This window comes from Nyctibius grandis, chromosome Z (genome assembly GCF_013368605.1).
Source record: "Nyctibius grandis isolate bNycGra1 chromosome Z, bNycGra1.pri, whole genome shotgun sequence".
In the NCBI taxonomy this organism is placed as follows: domain Eukaryota; kingdom Metazoa; phylum Chordata; class Aves; order Nyctibiiformes; family Nyctibiidae; genus Nyctibius; species Nyctibius grandis.
In genome coordinates, this window is record NC_090695.1 from 66,753,999 (window position 1) to 66,778,258 (window position 24,260).

The window sequence follows — 24,260 nt, forward strand, 5'->3', positions numbered from 1 at the left end:
TTTTTAACTCCCTGAATAAAATGTAATATTTGTGATTGAATGTGTTCTTTTACAGCCATCTATGAGGAATCTTGTGAGTCCTATAAGCACAGAGGGAACACTTCAGGCTTTTACAATATTGATTCAGATGGAAGTGGCCCCTTGGGAGCATTTCTTGTATACTGTAATATGACAGGTGAGGTGACAAACTTCCTTAACTCACATCTGGGTCTGTATGCATGCTCATTATATTGAAACATGAGTTATCAAGTAAGAAGCCTCTGTTGCTCGTGAGTTTAATATATACATGGACAACAAAATGAAGGTGACTCCTTAGCTTGGAATACTGGGCAAAGAATTAGGCAGAGAAAATAGAATAATAACAGGATTCAGGCTGTGAAGCTAACATTGCGTTCCTGTTGTGCTTTGCATTAATGGGACATGTGTTCCATATAGAGACAATGTCATACTAGCTCATTTTTGGGGACCAGCTTTGTTTTCATTGAAGTTACAGTCTCTTGAGGACATTTAAGGAAATGAGAAATAAGTTATGAGGAAATTACTGATTTTTCCCAGTAGTCTTCTGAAAAATTATAATTCAGAACTGGCCTTTGTTATGAGGAATATAGACACTAAACTTCATTTTTCACACCACAAGTAGATCTTTTGAAAAATGCAAATGCAACCAGTGGGACTCTTGCAGCCTCAATTTCAGGCCCCCTGCCTCCTATTCTGCACCTAGTTCTATGAGTCTGATCATTTATATCACTGGAAGTTTTAGATATGAGAGTTAGTTGTTAGTCTGCTTTTTAAAAAAACAGTTGCTATTGTCTATGTATGCTTATTGGTATATGTCCTTTAAACACAACTTACATTTAAATGGGTTTTGAAAATTTATTATTGTTTTGTTTGTGGCTGTTTCCCTTTCTTTCTACTTAGCCTCTCTTTATTTGAATTGCTTTCCAGCCAAAATGATGGAAAACCTTTATAGTTTTATGTGACAAAAATATATTTTTTATGTAGTTATAACTGTTTAAAAGACTACGTGAATAAACTATAGTTGAATTTGGTTTAGGTATGTCATAAGTGTTGAGAACTTGACTTAGGAACCTTATGATAAACTTTTGATGGTGATTTGCGAGCAAATTGTGGCCGTGTCTATTTTTTGAGAAACTGACAGGACTGTATCTGCCAGTGGCACTAGCTGATTTTCACAGTGATCTAAAGAATACTTATACGTGTTGAAATAATAGAATTCTCATAATTTCTATCAGTCTCTGCAATTTAGCTAGTCTCACCAAGTCAGCTCCTGACTTTGAGTTCTACAGTGAACTGTGCTAGCTCATGGTGGGCACACTTCAGATTGACGCAGGCCCTTAAAAAGAAATATCTTAGTGTTCCATGAGACTAAAAGAGACCAAAGAATCATGGCAGAAAGATGACGATTTTTTATAGTGGGTATAACCCTCCAAGGTACCGTGTAGTCTCTGAGTTATCCTTGTGTGCCCATGAACAGCTGTTACTGTTTGCCTCAGTCACTCCTTATTCACCACATTAAGCAAACCTCATTGATCAGTTCTTCATCTTGAGATGCAGCCTGACAGGATGAATCTTCTATATTTGTTTTGTTCCCAGTTTCCTCATGACTGGTATTCCCTTTTCCCACCAGAGGCAGGGAAGGCAGATGCCCACATTTCTTACAGCACTGCCTTGTCTTTGGCATTCATGGAGCTCTACTTTCAGGCAGCTAGGAGGAAGGTGCCTTCCCACAGTTTTATTCTTGGAGGTCAGTTTCAGAATGAAAAGGTTACAGTCCACACTGTCAGTTAAGATGACCAAACTTTGCGGTGACCTGCTTTTCTTTTTCTTTGCCAATTTGGGAGTGTGACAATGAGTCTGATAGCTGACTTGTTTGTCTTAATTTTAATGTTCAGTGTAGCTTTTAGATATATTGTGTCTGTGTGTATGTGCACGTACAAAAGAAAATTTGTTTTCTATATTTCCAGCCATCTGCTTTTTGACACCATGAGCATGTACTTAATAAAACTTATAATTTGATGAAAAACTGGTAAGCAATGATAAAAACGTTACATAAATAGACTTATTTTCATATATTTTTTGAATAAGCATCTCACCTTGACATTTTCTTTAGGTTTTCTGATCAATACTTGTCCTTTAAGTGACCATGAGTTCTTTCCTCTCTATAAATATCTTATAATGTCAGCCATGTGTGGCCTCTAGGAAGCTAATAAAATAAAACACAACTCTCTCAAACAGTTAGAAATACTATCATTAGAACAGCAAAAAGTTAGAAAAAATAATATTTCTCATATCTGTTTAAGTTACATTGGCCATTAAGATACAAGTATACAGTGAACATGAATCTAAACTTGACTTGACTGACCCAGAAGAGCTTTAACTGGGACCCTGCTCACCCCTACCTTGAAGTGGATTTTAGTCATGGGAGTCAGACCGTCACAGGATTTGCAAGCGAAAGTTGAAACAGAATAAGATCAGTGCTTCCCTATTCTTAGGTGAGGGGGCTTGCCAAAAGTACAAAACAGCAGAATCACATGAGCCTTTATCAGCCACCAATATTTAGGGCAATTTATATTTTGAAGAACATTGAGGGAGTAATTTCTGTACTCCCAAGCAGTGTGTCTGATGTTACATTTCTTTGCATGCAAACTATAGGACAGAGTGACCAATGCATTCCTGTGCTATGGTGTTAGCCAGTTTAATCCTTCTTGTGTCTCTGTGTACAGGAAAATTATTTTTCTAGTCTCAAACTAAATACATAGCACTTAGCCTATGGCCTCTAGTAGTTTTTAAAGTAATATCTTCATATAAGTATTGTAACATCAGTTTTAGTTTTTGATCTGTGTGGTTTTGCATTGTAGTAAGTTTTTACAGTTAAAAATACTTTCCATAATTGCTTTAGAAAGTTAGAAGAAGATTTTTAATAAAAGAATATTTGTGAACTATCAATATAACTGGAAAACTATTGAAGTGCTTTGGTGTTAAGTGTAAGCAACATGGCTCCAATTTAGAGAAAGTCTGTTTCACAGCAGACTGCACATCTTAGCACTTACCTTTTAGAAACATGCAATATATTGTCTATTATTCAACCATTTGAATTATATGTATATTTATATGCAAGTCTTTTCAGCTCCTTTATTACAAGAGCGTTACTTCGGAACAAATTTTTCTAGAAATAATGTTTGGAGTACTGAGTATCTACTAGTGGTTCATGGGAAAGTCTTGCAGACACAGTTCAATTGCTTCTGGAATAAATATTCTGGCAATATATTGCATGCCCCTAGTTTACATGAATTAGAAGGCCTGTTTACACAAAGCAATGAAGTATGTAGCTGCCTTACCCAGCAGTATCCGAGGCAAAAGTCAACTTAAGAGCAAAATGTGTTTTTTAGGGAAATGCAGCTCTCAGTTCTGAACTAGTACTTCATCATGTTCCAGTACCGAGTCACGTGGGCACACCGTGGTTGTTGCCGTAAGTTAATGTTACATCAGGTGTTTGGAAGCAATTTCCTATTGAACTTTGGAAGCTGTGATTCTTTGTCGCTGGCTAAATACAGATTTTGAATAGTATTTCAAATAATTACTACTATTTGATTTTAGATGGCTAGAATAACTCACCTTCATGTAATCTGAGTTTTATAGTAAATATAGTATTTGCAAGTTACTTTTGCTTCTTTGTATAATAGAAAAAGACTGTAGGCCATTTTCTTGCACATAATAAATTAATTCAAATTCATAGAATCATAGAATGGTTTGGGTTGGAAGGGACTTGAAAGATCATCTAGTTCCAACCCCTCTGCCATAGGCAGGGACACCTTTCCACTAGACCAGGTTGCTCAAAGCCCCATCTGACATGGCCTTAAACACTGCCAGGGAGGGGGCATCCACAACTTGTCTGGGAAACCTGTTTCATTGTCTCACCACCCTCACAGGAAAGAATTTTTTCCTGAGATGTAATCTAAATCTATCCTCTTTCAATTTAAAATCATTACTCCTTATCCTATCACTACAGGCCCTTGGAAAAAGTCCCTCTCCAGCTTTCCTGTAGGCCCTCTTCAGGTACTGGAAGGTTGCTACAAGGTCTCCCCAGAGCCTTCTCTTCTCCAGGCTGAACAGCCCCAACTCTCAGTCTGTCTTCATAGGAGAGGTGCTCCAGCCCTCTCATCATCTTCGTGGCCCTCCTCTGGACTCGTTCCAACAGCTCCATGTCCTTTTTCTGTTGAAGGCCCCAGAGCTGGACGCAAGGGCCCCAGAGCTGGATGCAAATATAGTGATATATGTAATGCAGCTAGAATCTAGGATAGAATTTAGTGTTATTTTATAGACAGTTTAAGCCTGGGAAAGTAACAACAGTGAGTATTATTTCTTTCTGATCTTTCATTGCAATTTACCAAGTAAACTGTATCTTATTTCAGAGACAATTATTTGTGTGTCATCACTTACTGTTTCCTTATTCAATAATCATAACAAGCTGAATACCTGTTACAATCACGGTATGATCAACTTATAAATAGTAACAATGATTAATTGTTTTCATTTCTGCTCAGTGATTTATGTCTCTGTTTCATATACCCAAAAGCTTTTTGTGATCAAAGAAGTCACCTTAAAGTTTGGTTGGTTTCATCACACATTCTCTTTCCATTACCAATTTATGCAACTGCTTCTCATTCTTTATTACTTTTCACATATGTTTTGAAAGATACAACGTGGACGATTATACAACATAACAACACCAACTTAACCAGAGTCAAAAGTGCTAATCGAGAGAATCCCCACACTGTGTTTTTCAAGTATTCTGCCAGCTTAGACCAGCTTCAGGCTACAATTAACCATGCAGAGCACTGTGAACAGGAGCTTTCTTATCACTGCAAAAAGTCAAGGCTTTTAGATAAGCCAGGTAAGTAAAGCAGACAGATCTTATTATGTTGAATGGTGCATTTTATTTTACTGGCTACTAAAGGTATTTATTTCTATCACGGTTATGTCATTTTGCTACTATGGAGTTTGAACTACTTCAAATATCTAGTACTCATATTTCTGTAAGTTGCCAAGAGATATTTGAACCAGAAAAACACAAATGTTAGTTTGTGATGATCTACGTTCATAGAAGTAAGTGCTCTAAAAGTTAATTTCTTTCATACGTCTTTTAAATTAACAGAGATTATTATTAACAGAGCTCCTGTTGGTCTGCTTTCCAGGAATTTTTAAATTTTAATGAAGGAATTACTGAGGAAATATCTCCTTGAAACAACATAAACTAGTTCATAAATATCAGCAGAAGTTTATCGCTGAATGTTTTGAACACTTAATGTGCATATTGTGAATGCTTGACAAAAAGCGTCAATAACATTAAATTTCCACTGTCCAGTATAATCATTCATAGAAAAAAAGCAATAGTTAAAATGTGGATTATTGAAAAAAAGTATAACTGTTTTAACAGAAAAATGAATGGAGATCCTCTGATGTACTTAAAGAAAAATGTAATTATACAGTCTACTTAAATCTTAACTCTCACTGACTCAGGGCTGGTGTTAACAGACTTCACTGTGAAAATCACTTCTAAGTACTCCAAATAATATGGAAGTAAAAATCTCATTTTTTTTTAGACTAGAATTCACTCTTGGCAGAATATCTGCCTGAAAATGTCTTTGAAGCATAAAAGGTGAACCTACTGCTTAAGATGTCGCACTGAGCCTCACTTTTACCTAGGGACTCCAAATTAAAGTTACAGTTAGATGTTCAAGACCTGGTTTGCACCAAGCAGAGGGTTTCAAGATTGTGCTCTCTAGGTATTTCATAACTTTTGGCTATTAACTGTCACATAGACGAAGTGAAAACTAAAAAACAACAATAAACTCCACCTTCTCAACTAATCAGTTTCAGCAGAGTGGTCAAGCTGGAAACCATGAAAAAATTTAGGTCAGAGAAGAAGAGAGGGAAAGACCCAGGCAAACAGGACTTTCTACTTTTTTTTTTTTTGTGATCCAATGAGATTGCACAGAAATGCAGGTTTTTCCAGAAAGCTAAAAGATTGTAATCAGTCAATTGTGCTAAGCCATCTAAAGTTTAGAGTTCTGAATGCGAGGAGTAAATAGTAATGAGAAAGTTATTTGTGAGTTCTACAGATTTTCTAAAATCATTCTTTGTTTAAACACTACCACAAACTGCACCAAATGCAACTTGCCAATTTTCTGAAGAGTGGGCTTTAGTCTGTTCTGAAAGAAAGGGCCCTGAGGTAAGAGAAAGCTAGGATCTAATGATGGTCAATTTCAGCTTCTACCGTGAAGCCACTTAAAAAAGGCAACGCTGAGTTTTGTGATATAGGGATGAAATAGCAACACTTATTAAAGAGAGTTAAGGTTTATGTTTCCCTCTCCAAAAGCAGCCAGACCCATATTTTTATAACTGTTTAGAGGATGTATTAACTTTACCTTATCTCTTCTAGCATTCTTAATTAAATTACTTCCTTAAAATAATATTCGAACTTTTACATTCCAGGATTTAGATCTTCCCTTTTGTAGTTCAAGGATAGTGACCATTGTGAATGACTTAATAAGGACAGATCCTCTTTGACCCATTCAGTCACGGTAACAGTAAAAACAGATAAAGTTCATGGGAGGAGAAGCAGGTGCCCCTTTGTAGATAGACTGTTCTGTGCTTTTGAATGGCTAGGTCTCACCAACAAGAAAGAAAAAAATGATTTTTTCCAAAATATATGTGCTGATAATTTTTTTCAGGGAACTTGGTGATCAGTGTGCCTAGAGTATCCACTGAAATAGATGATGTTTTTAGCACCTGAACCACATCAGCAGCAAAGAGTATGAGTTTGCACAGTCTTAGAATCACAAATCACTGAGTGTCTGAGGATGGAAGGGACCTCTAGAGGTCATCTGATCAAAGGCCCGTGCTCAAGCAGGACAACCTAGAGTTGGTTGCCCCAGAGCATGTCTAGATGGCTTTTGAATGTCTCCAAGGACGGAGAATCCGCAACCTCTCTGGGCAAGCTGTGCCAGTGCTCATTCACTCTCACAGTGAAAAACTGTTTCCTGATGTTCAGGAAGAACGTCCCATGTTTCAGTTTGTGCCCATTGCCTCTGGTCCTGTCACTGAGCACTACTGGAAAGAGCCTGTCTCAGTTGTCTTTATACCCTCCCTTCGGGTATTTAGGTACTTTGATAAGATCCCCCTGAACCATTTGTTTCCAAGGCTAAACAGTTCCTGATCTCCCAATCATCTCTGTGGCCCTTCGTTGGACTATCTCCAGTATTTCCATCTTTCTTTTGCAATGGGGAGCCCAGAACTGGACACAATTCTCCAGGTGTGGCCTCACCTGTGCTGAATGGAGGAGAAAGATCACTTCCATCAACCTGCTGGCAACACCTTGACCTCCTAATGCAGCCCAGGATACCACCAGCCTTCTTTGCAGCAAGGGCGCATTGCTGGCTCATGTTCAACCTTGTGTCCCCTAGGACCTCCAGGCCCTCTTCTACCAAACTGCTTTCCAGCTGGGTGGCCCTCAACATATACTGCTGACTGTGGCTGTTCTTCCCTAGGTGCAGGTCTTTGCAATTCCCCTTGCTGAACTTCATGAGGTTCCTGTCAACCCAGTGTCTTCATCCTGTCAAAGTCCTGCTGGATAGCAGCACGATCCTCTGGATTGTCAGCCACTCCTTCAAAAGTCTTGGTGCATACAGGCACGCAACATGTTTGATAAGTGGTGGAAGATTAAGGTTATATTTACACAGTGATCACTGTAGTGGCTATAGCTAAAGAAGACCTGACTGAATAACCTTTAAACTGTGTAGACCAGATTTCTAGCTCAGCACAGCACTGTAATGTAGAGCTGTTTACAGAATTAGCCACATCTGTAGTGCCTTCTCAAAGACATCTACCTGTAAAGCCTTAGAAGCAGTCAAGCTATCTATTGTTAAGAAAAACTGGCAATGCCTAGATGAGCCCTAGTTAAAACTGGGATGCATCTAAACTGACAACAGTCAGTGTATTGTGAATATATGCTTGTCGCCATTTAAGGCTGAGCGGGCTGTTAAGCGGATGACAGATGCTCTCTATTAACCCTTTGCTTCCTGAGAGGGGAGAAGGAAAAAGGAAAAGGGAGAGACACTTACAGATTGGAAAGTTAAAACAATTTTAATAAACAATAACAATGAAAAGGAAGAGCATAATAAATAATGAACTATATACAAAACCACTACTGAGCTCCCCCCCGATGACAATCATGTCACCACTGACACTGCCGGGCAGGAGCTGGTGATTCCCGAAGCAGATGTGGCAGCAGGAGGGAACCGGATTCAGAAGAGAAGGCAGGAGCACAGGCAGAGTCATCCCTGGGTACCAGCCATAGTGGAAGAGAGCATGACCCTCATGGTCCCTAAGCTTTAAACTGAGTATCACATGGGTGGGATGGAATACCTCACTAGTCAGGTTTGGATCACCTGTCCTGTCCACCCCTCCCCACAGGTGCAACACTTTTATGGTCCTTTCCTTTGTGGAACAAAGAGACCCAACAGGGACCTATGACAACAAGTGCGTGTAGTCAACTTCAGAAAGTAAAGTCACTTAAAAGAAACTTAACAGAAAAGTCTATCCTAGTCTAAACCAAGACAATGTTAAAATATTTTTAGTCCAGTAAACATTTTCAGTCTTTGAACACAACAAAATGTAAGCCCTGGGCTTTTGTTTCTGAGGCTCTGAGAGTAAGTTTTTCAAATGTCCTCCAAAATACAATCTTTTTCTTCCTGCAAATATAAACTTAGATCTTACTGATTTCATGGAAAGGGAGAATTCTAGTACCTTTTGAAAATTTTAATGTCATGCCACCCCATGAAATACTTCTTTCTTTTGTCTCCTGGATATCAGAGAGCTGGGGAAAAAAGGGAGAATTAGGGATCTCTGTTGTTTTCATGTGTTTTTTCTTCAAGATATATCTTTCCATTGAAAAGTATGGAGAGAAGACAGAACATGTTACTTGTTCTCTTTGAAGAGCAGTAATTTCAGATTTAAAACTGTTACTGAAAAATCTAGTTCTATGTTTTTGAGAGCTTTGGAAATATATTTCTCACCTATTTTTTTGTGAAACATGATTTCCAGCTTGCTCCAGCAGGTAAGCATTCTAACTTAGTGTCTCAGTGTGACATAATACCATAAACTTTAGAAGTTTCCATAGAAATTTTTGTAAGGACATTGCAATTATAACTGTGAATTATAGTTAAATTTTATAGGATGCTCAGTTTATTTAGAAGAGCTTAGAGAGCTAAATAAGAATTCTGTTTGGAATACGTATGCTTTAAATATTTGAGGGAAGTTTAGGAAGGCAAAGTGACCTAATTTGAAATTTTGGCCTTTCTGACTTAGTTGTTGTTTCATCTATTCAGCATCTGAAGACAGTCTTCACACAGTTTTCCTGTTTAAGATCACATTTATGTCATTACTTACTGATTTTGATGCATGTTTCATTGAATGATTTTATAGTCAGAATTACAAAACAAATAAAAAGCAATCAATCACACATAGATAATAACTAAAGCATACCTGACATTGAAACAAAATTCAAATAACTTTTTAATGAAACGTGTTTGTTCTGTTTCATTAATTATGAGCACAATGAAACATCAGAATCTGAAGTGCAAATAGGCACATTACCAAATTGCCTGCACAATTTAATCCCTCCCAGTTCTGCTATTTATAATCTCCACTAGCTATGCCTGACATGTACAAAATTTGATGGTGGTCACATGAAAAGTTTTTTGGAACATGCTGTCCACATAGTAATTCTTAACTGACCATATGTTAAGAATACATTATATTCAATCAGCCTGGATAGTATTTGCATATGATGTCATTAAAGAAGTCACCTGTTAATACACTTATGTGATCATCATGAAGAAATCTCTAGTAATTTTAATTAATAACTTTATTTTGCTTAGACAATATTTTCTGCCAAAGCAGAGACAACAATCTGGGCTAATCAGTATGAACTTGCAGCATTTCAGTATATACTCCGTCCTCGCCCTGCTGTATGAACAAATAACTGAGACCAGCTTTTAAACATACCCCAATGTCCTTAGCTAACGACTGGAATATTAATTCATGACTACAATACAAAGCTAAGGCATGCTGTTGAAACAGCAGAAATATTCTGCTTTTTACAGTCTTAGTTGTTGGAAGCTTTTTAAAGTGTTGTCTGATAAATTATTTACAAACTGTCTCCAGGTTTTCTTCCTCCTGTGACGGCTTGCAAACACAAACACGGATATTGGACACTGATGCCATTATGCAAGTTTGACTTTTCCAGAAACTGCTCGCACTGTTTTTTGGCCTGCTGGGCCGACAGTTGTGTGGTAATGAATGCAGCCAATATGTTTATGATCTGAGACCTTGTCAGTGTAACAGAGGTCTTATCTAACAATAAGGTTTAGTAAGCAGTGACAGTTGTAAGTAAAGTTGAGGCTAGGATAAATTCCAGCTTCTTCATGGGGGCCTGCAGCTGAAAACTTGGAGCTTCAACAACAGCAAAAAGAAGCACATCTATAAGAAACTATATAATTTAACAGTAACCTGATTTCTTCTCATGCCTTGACGTTCATGCATTGCATCACCCTTCTTCCTTCTCATTTGAGATAGTTTATATTTATGCTTCATATATTTTAGCTATTTTCTGTTCTGTACATATTTTCTGCTGCTGTGCTTGCTTGGCAGCATCTTTAAGCTTAATCTGCAGTATTGTAACATTAAGGAAACATCCAGTTTTATCATTTTCCTGCAAACAGTGCTGGCTGGATGCACCACACAGAGATATAATCGTCCTGAGAAACCTCACTTCTGCTCACCAGATACATTGACTTGCTTATGGGAGCACCATTAACAAGATTTCTGCTGTCCCTGACTATATAAATTCTAAATCTGCTGTCTGTGACTTAACAGCTGTCTTTAGGCCTTTCTGATGAACACCACTATTCAGCGGCCTGATGTTTGTCACAGATATGGGCAGTAGTACTCTGTAGTACTCTTGGTAGCAGGATGAGACCATTTTTGCATAGCTTTTCTGTAACTCTTTTCATTCTATTGCTGGTAGTTCCTTGATTTCAAATTGATCTTTACTTGGTAATATAAACTACCTTGATTTTTAAGACGATGGTATCTCCTTTTTCATAGACCATTTTAAAATGGAGGATATAAATGGACTCTTAAGCTAAATGATTCTAATATCATGGCTGACTGAGCTGAGGACTGTGAGTTCCCTTTTCCACTAATGCAAGCAAAAACCTGTGACAATCATTTAATACCTGATAATGCAGTATTAAAATGAATAATTACTTATCGAGTAAAGATAGTATCTTTTTTTCCAATTGTTGTTTAAAGTTTTTAGTTTTGAGGGGTGATTTTCCTTCACTTAACCTTTTGGAAACTTGCTTGGATTAAAAAAACTGTGAGAAGTAGGAGCAAGACTGGGCACTGATTTTTTTTAACCTACCTTTTAGATGGGATGCCACTGAGCTGGTGGATTGGAAGAACCAATGAAACACAGACTTACTGGGGAGGTTCCTTGCCTGCTGTACAAAAATGTGCTTGTGGATTAGAGGGGAGCTGCATTGATTCCCAGCATTACTGCAACTGTGATGCGGACCGAGATGAATGGTGACTTTTTATTGTTGCTTATTCACAATACTTTTTCCTGGAAAGCAAATAAAGAAAATATACAGGCCTTATCACATTTAGAACACCAAGGCTACTGTGAATTTAAATTACTATAGTGTCACCTGCTTCTTTGATAAAGAACACATTTTCTCACAAAATTATAACTATATACCTCAAGTATTATTGCTAATTCTTTCACTCTGAATTCTGGGAAGGGTTTAATTTTGCACAGATACTTTCTAGTTTTGTAGTATATTGCATGTTGTATATTAAGAGATTACCTTTAGTCTTTAGTACAACTTCAGTTATTAGTTTTAGAATACTGAAAGTAATAAAGTTAAAATAAAATGTTCCGGAATAAAGGCAGTAAATTTTTAGCATGACTTTAAACTACACTTCTAAGTTTAGACTTTTTACACCCTTTTTTTTGTCATCTACAACTTAGATATTAAAATTGGACACCCTTGCTATCACAGAAGTGAATCACTCATGTGGAATCCTATTCTAAGGGGACAGAAGGATTTTTAAAATGTAAATTTTCCATATGTACTTGAAATTCTCTAATATTTACGATCCCATTCAAATAAGTAGCATAAGAGATGAGCTCCTGTTACAATACCAAATCTGAACCTGGCTTTTCACTTAAGAGGAGCAGATACAACTTTCTCAACAATAGCTCCAGTGTAGTATAGGACTTTACAAAGCAGACAGGGACTTTTCAAATGAAAGTTTTTCTGTTGAAGAAACTTCTAAACTTTTAAACTTTAAAGCATGTTTAACTCATATAAATCCAATTCAGTGAGTAGGTTAATATATGCATGTTAATAAATGTATCAGCATCTGCTTTTTGAAAATAGAAAAATATAAGGAAGGTACTTAGGAACATCTTCATGTGTACAAAATTAAGCAACACATTATTTTCTCCTCAAGATAGATATCCATCCTTCCTTTAAAGGAACAACTAGTGAATTTGTTTAGAAAATGCTTATTCTCTGATCATGAGCAGGGAACTCAGCAGATACAGAAATGAAAATACAACAAAGGGTTCATCAAAGAACTGCTCTTCACAAGCTTCAAAAGTTTCTGTAGGAAAAGAATTTGCCTCTGCAGTAAAACTCACTGAGTGATATCTGCTGTGCTCATTCCAATAAAGAGATCAAACAAATACACAGAACACTAGGAATTTCTCTACTGTACAAAAGTACAAACAATTTTTGATTCCCAACAGCAAAATAAATAATAAAAGATGAACACATTTTGAGACAGGTTTTTTAGTATTTTTTAGCATACGTAATACATTCTTGTTCAGTTTTGTCATTGATTTAATCCATGCTCACATCCACAGACTAATTTATAACTGTAACATAGTTGTAAATAAAGTAGAGGATGATGTGCATGTCTTCACAATAACACTTTGAGTATATTGCATATATTGATGAGTGTATTACATTAAGAAATATAATGACTTCTGTTTTGTATTTCTGTATGTATCCCCTTTAGACATTTTAATTTTAAGTGGAGACTTATCCCAGTAACTCCAATATTATGGAGGCTATGTTTTCACTTATTTTGTTAGTTGTGCTTAACGTTACATTTTTTTCCCTAGAGACTACTGGTTTGAATCAGTTGACTCAATACTGTTCATAGGGTGGAAAAAGTAGGTAGAAGCTGTGCTTGTTTGAGATACTTTCTGAGCACAGAAAGCCAGAGTTACACACAGTGCAGTTTTGAAAATATGGTTTTGATATAGTATTTTCATAGTGAAATTATCTTATTTCATAGATTAGACATAGATTTAGCTCTAAGACTCCTTGTTTGACTAATCAAAATCTTTACTTCTCTAAAAGTCTGAAACAAAAAATATTATTTTTTTAAAAATCTGTTCCTAAAGATCTAAAAAAATACAAATCCTCTCTGCAGAAGTGGTAAGCTAGTTTCTATTCAGTTTCCCTTTATTTGCAGAATAGTTTTACTAAAGCAGAAACTTTTGATGTTTTGAGGGTTTTTCAGTTCTAAATCAGAAATCCACAATATCTCACCTCATCAAAGTTATCAATTCTTTAAAAATGTTTTGCATTCTTCACTTAAGAAAAAAAGTTTCCTGGAAAAAAAAAAGTACATTTGTGTACTGTGCTCCAAGACATATAACCATACATTGTACACAGGGGAAAACTGGTGATGTTAGTGAAGAGAGGCGAGAGGGGAGAAAAAAATCACTAATTTCATTCAGCACAAGGATGGAATCTCTTCCCATTGTCTCAGTCCCAGTGCATGGTGTACTGAGAGAGGGGGCTGCTAAACCCAACCACGTTCCCAGAGAAATAGGGCTTGCTTGCTGAGGTGTGTGTCTTGTGTTTAATGTCTGAGCAGTGTGAGTTCCAGACTGCCTCCCCTCTCTGAGTTTGTACTGTTGTCTCTGAGCTATTTACTTTGCTCATTAAAGGGAAGATTCAACTATAAATCAATTGAATGGACAGATTGAATTTTCCAGAATGGTCTGGTGTGATTAAATTTTTCCATGGGTTCAGGGGAAGGAATTTTATGGACAAAATTGGTGCCTATGGAATTTAGAAATTCAGTTCTGACAGTAAGTTAACAAAGGTTTTAAACAAGGAATTTAGTCTAAGATTCTGTCACAGTTTAAGGCTGGGCCGGCTATTAAACCAGTGGCAGACGATCTGTTTCAATGAACTATACTAATGAAAAAGAGTATAATAATAATAATGGAAATAATTAAATATATATAAATATATACAAAACCAAGATCGAGCTCCCCTGATGTCGGTCACGTCACCCTCGGCACTGCAGGGCAGGGTCCAGGAAGGCCCAGGCTGGGCCCAGAGATGGACGGGAACTGGATTCAGGGGTGCATGGATCGGGATCGTGGGCAGCAGGAAAACGAACAGAGTCCTCTTCGGACACCAGCCATAGAAGAAGGGGACGAGACCCTTGTGATCCCCTTGCTTTATACTGAGAATGACGTTTATGGGATGGAATATCTTTGTTGGTCAATTTTGGGTCACCTGTCCTGTCTGCTCCTCCCTGGAGGTACAACCCTCCTGCGGCTCTTCACTCATAATCAGTGAGGAATTTAGCAGTGACCTTGGTTTCTCTAATGATAAGTACAGCAAGAGCCTTTCTGCGTATTGTCCCTACCGGTGCCTCAGTGATCACTATAAACTTCAAGTGTTATCAGTCCTAGAAACAGACACTGTATGCAAAACAGTTAGTTTCGGAAAGTGCAGTTACTTAGAAGAGATTTAGCTGAAAGTAAAAATCACTGGAAGGAAAATCGGTTCTGTTTTAGGCCAAACCAGGACAATTGCAAGTACTGGGTATGTGCCTTGAGTGCTAGGTTGCATACTTCCTTTTCTGCGAGTTACATAAAAGTATATGACGCTTTTTGTGTACACTGAACATGACTTCATATTTTTCTATTTGAGTTTTTTCTACTTTTGACAAGGTGAAAAAGCAAAAAAAAATTTAGAATTATTTTAAAGTTATACTAAGCCATTTAATATTCATAATGAAAAGACAGGCAATTATAGATACAGTATGTCCCCAGCAATATAAAATTACTGACATGGACAAATACCTTAACTTAGGCAGACAGTTAGGTACCCATTTATGTCACAAAGCTTTCTCAGGCTTATGCAAAGAAGCACAACCATAAAACTGCCTAATTACCATGAAATTGTTTCAGTCCTGTCAAATGATCACAATATCAATACCAAAGCATACCTTCATATTCACAGTTGCTTGTATTATCCATAGAGTTATGCAGCACTTTTTTTCAGCATTTAGTTATTTCCTTTTCCCCAGCAATGTGTCAATTATAATGAAATGTTTATCAGAAACGTTTAGAAGAGCTGTCGGTTTCATTTTACCTTTTCAGGACTAATGATACTGGATTCCTCTCCTACAAGGAGCATCTACCAGTAACTGAAATTGTGATCACAGATACTGACAGACCAAATTCTGAAGCAGCTTACAAACTGGGGCCTTTGCTTTGCCGTGGTGACAGTAAGTAACAACAACTGCAGAGTTTTGCTAAGCAACAATGAGTTTTGACTGCAACAAATTTTACATGTTGTTTGCTAAACAGCCTAAGATAAATTTTTGTAAAAATTTCATCCAGTTCTTTCAGTAATCGGAAAGGGAAAGGACAAAATGCCATGATCCAGTGCAAATCAAGGTAGAATTGTAAAGATCGATTTTTGATGCTACACATCAATAGTGAAGACAGAAATAGTATAGTTTTCAAACTGATATTTTGAGTATAAATCCAGTGGTTTTATGCAATTTGAATTAAGTTATGAATAAAGCATTATAAGAAGGGGAATTCATAACTGGTTACCATATCTTGGGAGAAACATACCCTTTACTAGATATGCATGCTTCCATCTTCCATCACCAAACCTTATACAAATTAACTCCTTGGAGTATTTGTGTAACTACGAAAACAATACTATGGGAGATTAATCCAGTATATGCAATATCTATAAGCAAAATTTCAACACCACATAAGAATTTAAAATTTAGAAGTTACAGAGTAATTCAAAACGTAAAGTTTGTACATCCTGAATATGTGTGTAGCAACCAGAAAAATATCAAGTGTGAAGAAATCATTTAAAGGTAATGAGACAATTGGAGCAAAACTGATACCTTATTGAAGATTTGTGATGACTTTTCCTATTTCATTAATGTCCATCTTCATTGGCAAAGAAAACAGATTTGGTTTATGTTCAATAGTAAACTGTTGCACAAAATTCTATGACTGCTGCTGTTTCTAATCAAAAGTCAGGAGAATCAATATTATAGATCATCCTAAAGATCTTAACTGAAGAGTTAAATGGGCAGGATTGTGCCTACCGTTGAGTAATGGATTAATATATTTAATAAGTTTAATTTCTTTACATTAAATGCTACTGTATGAGTTTTCATGAACTTCACTATTGTTTCAAATACTTACAAATTACTATTTTAATTCATTATGTGATTTTTCTCCTTCATCATATGATGTTGTGTTTGTTTTTCAAATTTCTTCAGCCTTCGTGAATAAGAGGAAATTAATACCAGTAAAGAAATACCAGTCTGAACTTTTAGGCTCACTCAGGAGACGGCATAGATAAATAAATATAAACTAACATGTATATATTTTTACATCATCTCTGCTTCCATTCCTGTGACATGCCAGGGTAATTATGTCTGGAAGATTTGGTAACAAATGTGTGTTACAGCAGTACGTTCTAATTTTCTTTTGAAAATTTATAAGACACAAAAAAAAAGCCCTGTTTAGTGCTTCCTTTTCACTTGTCTGACATCTGATTGTGAGGTGATCATTTATCCTACCTATCAAAGAACTGTTAAATCATGGGGTTATGGTATAGGATTATGGTATAATTCAGAGTGGAAAGGATCTAAGGAGGTCTCCTGCTTACAGCAGGATCAGCCGTGATCTCAGACCAGGTCTCTCAGGGCTTTGTCAAATTGGGGCTTGAAGGCCCCAAGGATGCAGCCAGCACTGCTTCCCTGGGCAGCCTACCTTTTGCTTGGCTGTCCTCACTGAGAATTTCTTTTTACTTAAAACAAGCCTGAAAATATTGTTTCAGCTTATACATATTGTCTTTGATACTCACACCTTACACCAATGCGAAGAGCCTGGCTGCATCTTGATATTTTCCCGTTAGGTTTTTGGGGATGCTGTCAGGTCCCCCATGAAGCTGTCCCTCCTCCAGGCTGAACCAGCCCTCGTCCCTCAGCCTGAAGGGCAGGAAAAGTGCTCCAGACCTAAACATCCTGGTGGCCTCTGCATGCTCGCTCCAATTTATCGATGTTTTTCCTGAACTGGAGGGCCTAAAATGGGAGACAGTATGTAGGTGTTGTCTTACAAGTGTTGAGTAGAGGGGAAAAACTTCATCCCTCAACCAACTGGCCATGCTTATACAGTCTATGATTCAGCAGGCCCCTGTTGTGGCCAGGGACAATGAAAATAGAGACAACGACAGCAATGAAACAGAAGTATTTACAGCTTGTGTAGCACTAATAAGTGGAGAGAAATTCAATTTCAATACTCACCAAGCTCCCAACTACTATTAAGTATATAACCTGACCCCAATTATCACAAATCTAAAAACATGGAAACCAACTATCTTCCTGGGTGAATCATTAAAACATACAGACAGTTCTGACACCCATTGACCTTTCTGCCTTTATTTGATGTTTGCTTAATCTGAGTGATTGAATTGATGCAAAATTTCACACTGATGCTGAAAGATCACAGTACTCCTAGACAAGCTGCAACAGAGAACTCTAAAATATCACGAGGACAAGCACAAGAAGTCAGAGTCTGAATATCAGAGGAATATTTTTGTAAAGTCAGACAACATTGCAGAATTTGACTTCAGAAAGAAGCAGTTTGGGAGTGAAGTAATCTCAGTGAAAAGACCTTTAAGAATATGACAGTTAATGGTAATAATACAGCAAAAGCCTTGAGAAGGAACATTCAGTTCGATTGCTAAATAAGAGCAGTAATACTGCAATTTTTCTCAGCCATTTATATCTCAAAGACAAAGAGATGGCATGCTTTTAGGGAGGTAGGAACTAAAATTTTGGAAAACAATACAGAATTTCTAAAGGAAAAAATAATATAAAATCATAGAATTTTGACATAAAAACAAAGTGCAAGGTGGTAAAATATTAACTGTATGATAATGCATAATAAAATATATATAAATATGAAGTATCACATAATATGCTATATATTCTGTATCTTATATTTTATACCATGTATCTTATGTAACTATTATACTATTATCATATTATGTTATTCTATTATAGTATAATAAAATAGGATATATAATATGGTTATATCATATAAAATAGTTTATATATTGTCACGGTTTAAAGCTGGGCTGGCTATTAAACCTGCGGCAGATGCCCTCTGTTATCCCCCCCCTCCCCCCAAAGGGAAAGGGAAGGGGAAAAGGGAGAGAGACTTCCGGGTTGGAAAATTAAAACAGTTTTAATAAACTATAATAATGAAAAAAAAAGTATAATAATAATAATAGAAATAATCAAATATATACAAATATATATACAAAACCAAGATTGAGCTCCCCTGAAGTCAGCCACGTCACCACCGGCACTGCAGGGCAGGCTCCGGGAAGGCCCAGCCTGGGCCTAGCGACGGTCGAGAGCTGGATTCAGGGATGCACGGATCGGGATCGGGGGCAGCAGGAAAACAGACGGAGTCCTCCCTGGACACCGGCCATAGCAGAAAGAGAGCGAGACCCTCGTGATCCCCCCGCTTTATACTGAGAATGACGTGTATGGGATGGAATACCCTCGTTGGTCAATTTTGTGTCACCTGCCCTGTCCGCTCCCCCCTGCAGCTGCGACCCCCCTTCGGCTCTTCACTCGTAAGCAGTGAGGAATTCAGCAGTGACCTTGGTTTCTCTCAAGAACAAGTACAGCAAGAGCCTTTCTGCACAACATCTCTACCGGTGCCTCAGTGATAACTACAAACTTCGAGCGTTATCAGTCCTGGAAGCAGACACTGTCCGCAAAAACATGCAGTTAGTTTCAGAAAGTGCAGTTACTTAGAGGAGACTTAGCTGAAAGTAAAAATCACTGAAAGGAAAATCGGCCTGGTTTAGGCCAAACCAGGACATATATAAATTATGTTTTATATTGTATTAAATTAAATTAATATCTTTTTTCATATACAACATAAATATATGTATTGCAATAACCTATTCTATTCTACTTTATTCTATTCTATTTTACTTTATTATTTTAATCATTATAGTGGAAATGACTGAGTGTATGACTTGCTAGAATTTTTTGCAATTGTCTTTATGTATCATCAGCAGTAGTTTTTATAATGAAAATTTTCTTTAAAGTTCAGTTTTCCAGAAAATGTAAAAAGTCATGGGTTGTAGTAGTTTCTGAGTTCTGCAGGTTAAATTTCATACTAGACAAAACTGATGAAGTAAGTCTAAATTCTCATGTAAGATCAGCAATAGCATATTAGTAGCACTTTGAAGCTGCAGGAAGGAAGCAGGCCATTATTAAGATGTTTTTCTAATCTGAGGTTGCAGACACCTATGAGCGTCTAATTAAATGCACTTTAATGACGTTTATTTTTTCCTGCACCTTTGGATAGATGGAGAAAAGAAAAAAGATCTAGTAGCAAATATCCACTTCTCAGAAGTGCTATCAAACAAGGAAAAATAGATATTCTTGGATTCACAAGTGTGATTTGAGTACTCACCAGAGAGATTATTGCTTATTTCTGCTTCTCTTACTCTCTGTATAACTAAACTATACTGTTCTACTTCATAGGAGTACCCTTTTATTAAACATGGGTTTTGTATTTTCTGACAGACATAAATTCTTCAGAACAACTCACTGGCATACTATATGAAAACATAGGGGAGAAAGTTTATTTGTATTTTTGATACACTTAGTACTTTGTTGAAAGATTCAAACAGAAAAGATCATATATTCTCATTGTATCAATAATATATTCCTTTTAGGACATCTACTTAGAGATAAAAATAATTCTCTATGCCCACAGCAAAATAAAGTAGACCCATAAATAGTTCATTGAATTGAATTCATGCACTCCCTTGACTAAGTTTCCAAGTTAGAGTTACTTCATTAGGTACTTCTAAGAAGTCATGTATCATAACTCAAATGCAATCTAGCAGAAGTTGTCTATTCTTTATTGCACATTTTTTTATTTTCACTCTTTTATCTTACATTGCATTATTGTACTCGGTTTATTTATGTTAGGTTTTACGGATTGACTCTCTTCAACGAAGTGTGTTACTTAAAGAAAAACAAACCATATTTGCTAGAACAAAACAGGAAAGAGTAACCCAGTATAAGAAAAATAATAGCAAAAACAATACCAGTATAGTTCTTTTTATGTATAAATTTCAATTCAGATATTAATGATGTTTCTCAACATTTGTGATAGCTACAATAAGTACTATAACATATAAATACATCCAGAACACAGAAAGAAAGCTAATGTGCCAAAATTTTGTGTAAGAAATGCTTAATAATAATTTTTCAGCATCAGACTGATGCTTGGCCCAAAAATAAAATTGGTGATACAGATCTTAATTGCATAAAACGTAAGGTTAGTGCAACGCAATGTAAAGATAATATATCAATCATCATGAGATTACATAAGGTAAATTTGGCCAAAACTTTGAGGAACTTCAGTACTGGTAAAGGCAACACTAGTAAGGTGAGATTCTTGGAGTTTAGTAAGATATTTTATACAGAGTGTCACACACTTGGCTGAACTAAAAACAAAAAAGAAAAAAAAGGAAATGTACAAGTTCAACTGCAAAATGATAGTACAAACAGGTAAATGCAAGTAGATAATCCATTCATTGTGAGTTCCCAGTTTAACATTTAAGCAAAAAAACCCTAGTGTGAGCTTTGGAGATAACGATTTTAGAGACCAATTGTTTTAACTAATCGTAAGTGATACCTTCATTAAAGTAGCACAGTAAATTTCTAAGTTTAGCCAAAAAAAGTCTGTTTCACCTATCTACAGTAGCCTGAGAAATCAGGGCATGTCTTTGACTATTAATAACAGAGGTATTTGTATACTGAGTGTTCACTTCCTCTCCTTATTTAGAGTTACAGTATTAATTTCTTTTTGTCTTAACCTTAGTCTAATCAACGTTATTTTGATCCTATTTACTGCTTCCTGAATAATCAAGAAGTTTAACACAAGTCTGTGGTTGCAGTTTTACACTATATAAAAAGGATGTAAGGTTAAAGGATTGCTTTAAAGCAGTTAAGAGATGCATTTTTTTAGTGAAAGTCTCTTATGCTTAATCTCTTCACTTAACTCAGGTAAAATCTGAGGTGATATACTCAACTTCAATGGAATCTCATAGAGTAAGAACTTTCAATTAATGTTCTTGAAAGCAGGAGAGAAAATCAGAAAAAGATCCAGTGGTCAGGATTAGAAGCTAGGCCAATAAGCTGAGTGTGTGTGTGTGTGCATGCATAAATACATATATGTAAATTGATAGGAAGAGCATTTGTGAATTTTCCATAAATGGACAATTTTTAATTGAATTGATAGAATATTTTTCCTAGAATAAATGCTTTTTTTCAAATAAGAATGCTTAAGGGAATTTATACAGTCTGTGACATATCAGAGATTGAAATAGATTATTGTAGTTTTCCCTTCTGGTATTTTAATCTATGAATCTTATAATAAGCTTCAATGTAGCTGAGCTGGAAGTAGTGACACAGATGGGGCAGCTGAACTCCACAAATTCTCAGAGGCAAACAGTTGCCAGTTGGTCAGACTTCATAACTTTAGGAGAATAGCTTTAGAAGAAGCAATTTGCAAACTTCTTAGTAATTTTGGCCTCGTCTCTGCTGTGCTGGATGAAGGGAAATTTTTGCATGTACCAAAGCTGACAGAAATATTGGGCAAATATGGAAAGAAATAGATGTAACTAAAGCATGTAATAGATGTAACTAAAGCACATAATAGGTAGTGGTGATCTTCCTGCTTGGTTTTGCACAGGAAAAAATGCCCCCTCCCATATACACACACAACAAAACAATACAAAAGAAAACAAAATAAGAACAAATACCAAACCCAAACAAAGCAAACAAACAAGGAAATCCTTTAGGATACAAATAATAAATCACCACATAATTTAAAGACCAGTTTAAGAGGCCAGATATGGAGGAGCAGACCAAAGATAACAGGCAAAATCCTGATCAGCTATTGGTGGTTTAACTATGATCAGATCAGTAGTATAGATCAGACAGACTGATAGGATCTACAATTTACAACAAGCATGCTTTCTTCAGTATTAACCTTCTACAGTACTACTACTGTCCACTTAAAAGCTGATACAGTGACATTCCAGTGAAATTCAAAGATCCTGTGGATGTACCAGAGATCAGAAGCTGTCTCTTACAGAGAAGAGCACTCTCTGCTGGAAGCTCTCTCGGTACCTTCTAAGTGTTTCACAAAATCCCTCTAAGAGGGAGAATATGGGAAAGATGGAAGGCACAATAAATGTCATCTTCACAAAGACTATGGCTGCTTTGAGAGTACAACTAGCACATCCAGATTAAGAGCAAATTGTCTTAGCTATGTCATTTTGTAAGAGATGGGTAGTATTTTATGGGTCATGTCAATTAGAGATTTGTATTGTTTGGGGAAGACGGAAGACTAGTCAAAAAAAATATGTACAGAAAATATTGTTCGGCAACATAAGATATTTATTTTCTCTCATTACTGGCATATTACTGCCTCAGCACTCAGTATCCCTGTTGGAGTTTCACACTGAAAGAATGAATGGTACAACACTTAGAGGTATCAAGAAGAACTGATGCAAATAAAAAATTTCAGTTTTAATTAAAAACTTGGAAAGTGGTAAAATTTGCAATTGCATAATTGTTTTGAGAGTCACTTCTATTATCTTTGCAACATTAAAATGCTAATTTATCTGTCTCATTCTTGTTTGTCTCTTTTTCACTTTCAAATTTCAAGTTGGTAAGACTAGTTGATACATGCCAAAAACTAAAATATTTTTTGCAATATAAATATGATGCTGTTTCATTTATAGCAGACAGGTTCTTTTTTACTTATAGGAAGACTGCAGTCTTACTGCTCAGATAAAGTGCTAAATATTATTCATTTCCTAACTACATGATATTTGGCAGTTCCAGAAAATGAAATAGTCTGTGAGCCAGATACTGTAAAGTGAAGAAATTCTATTTCCACCCTGATTTACAACAGCATAAGATACTTTGTAATATACTTTTGCTAGTTCTATATTTAACCTGCTTTATTGATACAGTAGCTTAACATTCATAAATCACACAATTTAGAGAGCTGAGAAAAAGAACAGCTAGATAAGAGAAGACAGGAAATTAAGAGAGGAAGAATAAAACTTCCTATCCCTGCCCTCCCCGAAGGACTCCATTCTAATTTACAAAGATTATTCAAATGCTTCATTGAAGCTAATTGTATCATCACTCTATTGGACTGCTACTGCCACTATTGTCTCTCTTCTAATTGCTAGCAACGTCTTACCAATTTTGTATAAATTACTAGTATTAAACGTCCTATTGTGTTTGAATTACTGGTAACAGCCAGCCCATTGTTTTTTAAATAGCTGTTCTATACTTGAATCGGAGCTGTGGTGAAGTTTGCGCTGTGGGAGCCATGGCCTGAAACAGTCGAGGAACACGAACTTTAAACTGATTCCAATATGTAAGGCCACTGCCTTTGGCTGATGGAACTTTGCACAGGTTGATAACTCTGAGCACATCAGGCAGCGCAGGAGAGTGAGGTGCAAAGCTCTGCTTTCCTCTCCCAGTCTGAGCCATCTGTTCATAGCTCTGCTCTACCATGTAAAAATTGTCCTGATGGCTGCTCTAACTTGTGATGGCTGGCAGTACTCCCAGCTGGTGAGTACTGCAGCAAGTAATTGCCAGAATACATATGAATATCCAGCCATACTGCCATACTGTTTTTCAAGGTACAGGATCCGAACCCTGCTTAAAACTCAAGTCAGGAGGAA

At 36.5% G+C, this 24,260-nt stretch overlaps 1 protein-coding gene across 1 annotated transcript in view; it reads left to right on the top strand.

The window, feature by feature from the left end:
- Nucleotides 1-24,260, top strand: part of CNTNAP4 (contactin associated protein family member 4) — a 246,282-nt gene that overhangs the window by 189,813 nt on the left and 32,209 nt on the right. Inside the window, exons 12-15 of the mRNA XM_068422299.1 lie at nucleotides 56-175; nucleotides 4,718-4,915; nucleotides 11,517-11,673; nucleotides 15,569-15,696. Of these exons, the coding sequence (XP_068278400.1) occupies nucleotides 56-175; nucleotides 4,718-4,915; nucleotides 11,517-11,673; nucleotides 15,569-15,696 (603 nt within the window). The remainder of the gene's footprint in view (nucleotides 1-55; nucleotides 176-4,717; nucleotides 4,916-11,516; nucleotides 11,674-15,568; nucleotides 15,697-24,260) is intronic.